We start from the raw sequence: 2,674 nt of genomic DNA, 5'->3' as shown, positions 1-2,674 counted from the left end.
TATAGATAATGTCTCCAAATTTTTTGAGCAAACACCATTGTAGCCATCTCCAAATCATGTGTAGGATAGTTTTGCTCGTGCTTTTTCAATTGTCTCGAATCATAAGCTATAACACGGCCATTTTGCATGAGAACGCATCCTAATCCCACCCTCGAGGCATCGTAGAATACCATAAATCCTCCAGGACCTGATGGTAAGGCTAATATTGGTGCAGTTGTCAGACACGTTTTGAGTTTCTAAAAGCTTTGCTCACATTCCTCCGTCCATTGAAACTTTGCATTTTTTGTGTTAGCTTGGTCAGCGGCGATGCTATTCTAGAGAAATCCTGCACAAAACGCCTGTAATAGCCTGTTAAGCCTAAAAAGCTACGAATCTCTGTAGGAGAAGTAGGTCTGGGCCATTTCTGCACAGCTTCAGTCTTCTTAAGATCTACCATAATTCCATCTTTGGATACAACATGCCCCAAAAATGCTACCGAGTCTAGCCAGAATTCAGACTTCGAGAACTTAGCATAAAGCTGATATTCTCGCAATGTCTGCAATACAGTCCTGAGATGATTCTTGTGTTCTCCTTGGCTACGAGAATATATTAGGATATCATCAATAAATATTATTACAAAGCTATCCAAGAACGGCTTGAACACTCTATTCATTAAATCCATGAATGCAGCTGGAGTATTTGTCAGTCCGAAAGGCATCACAAGAAACTCATAGTGCCCGTATCGAGTTCTGAAAGCAGTCTTAGAAATATCTTCATTTTTGATTCTAAGTTGATAACCAGAATGGAGGTCAATCTTTGAAAAGTGGACAACTCCTTGTAACTGATCAAACAGGTCATCTATACGAGGCAAAGGATATTTATTGCATATTGTTATCTTGTTCAACTGCCTGTAGTCAATGCACATTCTCATGGATCCGTCTTTCTTCTTTACGAATAGTACTGGTGCACCCCATGGTGATACACTAGGTCTAATAAAACTCTTATCTAACAAATCTTGTAACTGTTTCTTTAGCTCCCTCAACTCTGCTGGTGCCATTCGATATGGGGGTATTGATATAGGTTGTGTGTCAGGTAGCAAATCAATACCAAAGTCTATTTCTCGTATTGGAGGCAGTCCTGGTAAATCCTCAGGAAATACATCAGAAAATTCTGTCACTACTGGTATATTTTTATACTAACTGTTTCCTTTCTTGTATCATTTACAATAGCTAAGACACCCAAGCAACCTTTCTTCAGAAGTCGTTGAGACTTCATAAAAGATATAATTTTGCAAGTCTTTGGAACCTGACTCCCTCTTAGAATAAAACTAGGTTCATTTGGTATCTCAAACTTAACTATCTTTGCATGACAATCGACTATAGCATAGCAAGAAGATAACCAATCCATTCCCATCAGCATGTCAAAGTCAATCATATCAAGTACAATAAGGTCAGCTAGAGTATCTCTACCCTCAACCCGAATCTGACAAGCACGATACGCGTATTCAGCTAACAAAGACTCTCCAACAGGAGTAACAACTAGAAAAGGATCATTCAGTAGCTCGGGTTGTCTACTAAACCTCAAAGAAAAGTACGAGGACACATAGGAGTGGGTAGATCCCGGATCAATCAATGCAAGTGCATCAAATGAACAGACAAAAAGAATACATATAACCACTGTATTCGAGGCCTGAGCATCCTGTCTAGTAAATGCAAAAACTCTCGCCTGACGTCTACCAGCATTGCCTTGTCCTTGATTCATAATAGCACGGTCTCCAGCACCTCGACCTCTATTTCCTGTACCTGTAGCACCTGAAGTATCACGAGTAGCCTAAGTCGGTACAGCTGACTGAATAGAAGCCTGGTTAAAATTTCTCGGAGGCTAAGGGAAATACCTCAAGTGATGTCCCAACTGGCCACACCGAAAGCACTCTCTAGTTAGAACACGACATTGGCCCAAATGTGATCTACCACAAGTCTGGCAGACTGGAGTAGTGGCATATATCTGCCCAGAATTACAATGTCCAGAAGATGATGGTCCCCTATTACCCTGTCTGTAATGTGGTCTGTATGTGGACTGTGAAGACATGTGTGTCCCTGTCTGAGAACCTTGTTGTTGTTGTTGTTGTTGTTGTCCCTGATTTCCCGCTCTTCTATTTTCACTAAAACCACCACTGAAAGCCCCTCCTGTCTTGGCCTTCTTACGTAAATCACTAGTTGCACGCTCCTCAAGTCCCTTGTTTTCAATCTTTCTAGCAAGGTCGACTACGTCAGAGTAGGATAAAGTCTTCATCTGTGGGGCTACTACAGTGTATAGACGACCAACCAATCCATCAACAAACCTCTGAACTCGAGCTTTTTCGGTAGGCACTAAGTGAGAAACATATATAGCCAGCTTACAGAACTTAGTGTTATATGTTGACACATCCATATCTGGAGTCTGAACCAATCTCTCAAAGTCTCTAGCATATTATTGCATCAGACTGTCTGGAAGAAAATGATTCTTGAACAACATAGTGAACTCGTCCCATGTCAGTGGTGTTGCTCCTGCTGGCATTCCTAGCAATAAAGTTTCATACCATGTGTTGGCCATATCCTCTAGTTTGTATGCTGCGAGCTCCACGACTCTCTCACTAGAACATCCAAAAGCACGTAATGCCTTGAGTGTCCCATCCAAGAAACTTTGAGGATCTGTT

General features: G+C 41.4%; 1 protein-coding gene across 1 annotated transcript; it reads right to left on the bottom strand.

Moving 5' to 3' along the window:
- Nucleotides 1–217: 217 nt before the first annotated feature.
- Nucleotides 218–2,409, bottom strand: LOC138881828 (uncharacterized). Its single transcript, XM_070162110.1, has 4 exons — nt 1,950–2,409; nt 1,227–1,790; nt 941–1,116; nt 218–820 (listed from the first exon to the last, which is right to left on the bottom strand). Exons 1-4 carry the CDS (start codon nt 2,407–2,409, stop codon nt 218–220), a joined length of 1,803 nt encoding a protein of 600 aa, XP_070018211.1.
- Nucleotides 2,410–2,674: the final 265 nt, after the last annotated feature.

The sequence above is a fragment of the Nicotiana sylvestris genome, chromosome 11 (genome assembly GCF_000393655.2).
Source record: "Nicotiana sylvestris chromosome 11, ASM39365v2, whole genome shotgun sequence".
NCBI lineage: Eukaryota > Viridiplantae > Streptophyta > Magnoliopsida > Solanales > Solanaceae > Nicotiana > Nicotiana sylvestris.
This window is presented reverse-complemented; position numbering and strand designations above follow the sequence as displayed.

What these genes read in the sequence shown, in the direction of transcription:
- LOC138881828 (XM_070162110.1), bottom strand. Translation starts at nt 2,409, where the DNA reads ATGGATGTGTCAACATATAACACTAAGTTCTGTAAGCTGGCTATATAT. An exon ending in TCAACGACTTCTGAAGAAAG is followed by an intron (nt 1,117 to 1,226) that starts GTTGCTTGGGTG and finishes AGGATTTACCAG; the next exon opens with GACTGCCTCCAATACGAGAA. An exon ending in TATCACCATGGGGTGCACCA is followed by an intron (nt 821 to 940) that starts GTACTATTCGTA and finishes CTGTTTGATCAG; the next exon opens with TTACAAGGAGTTGTCCACTT.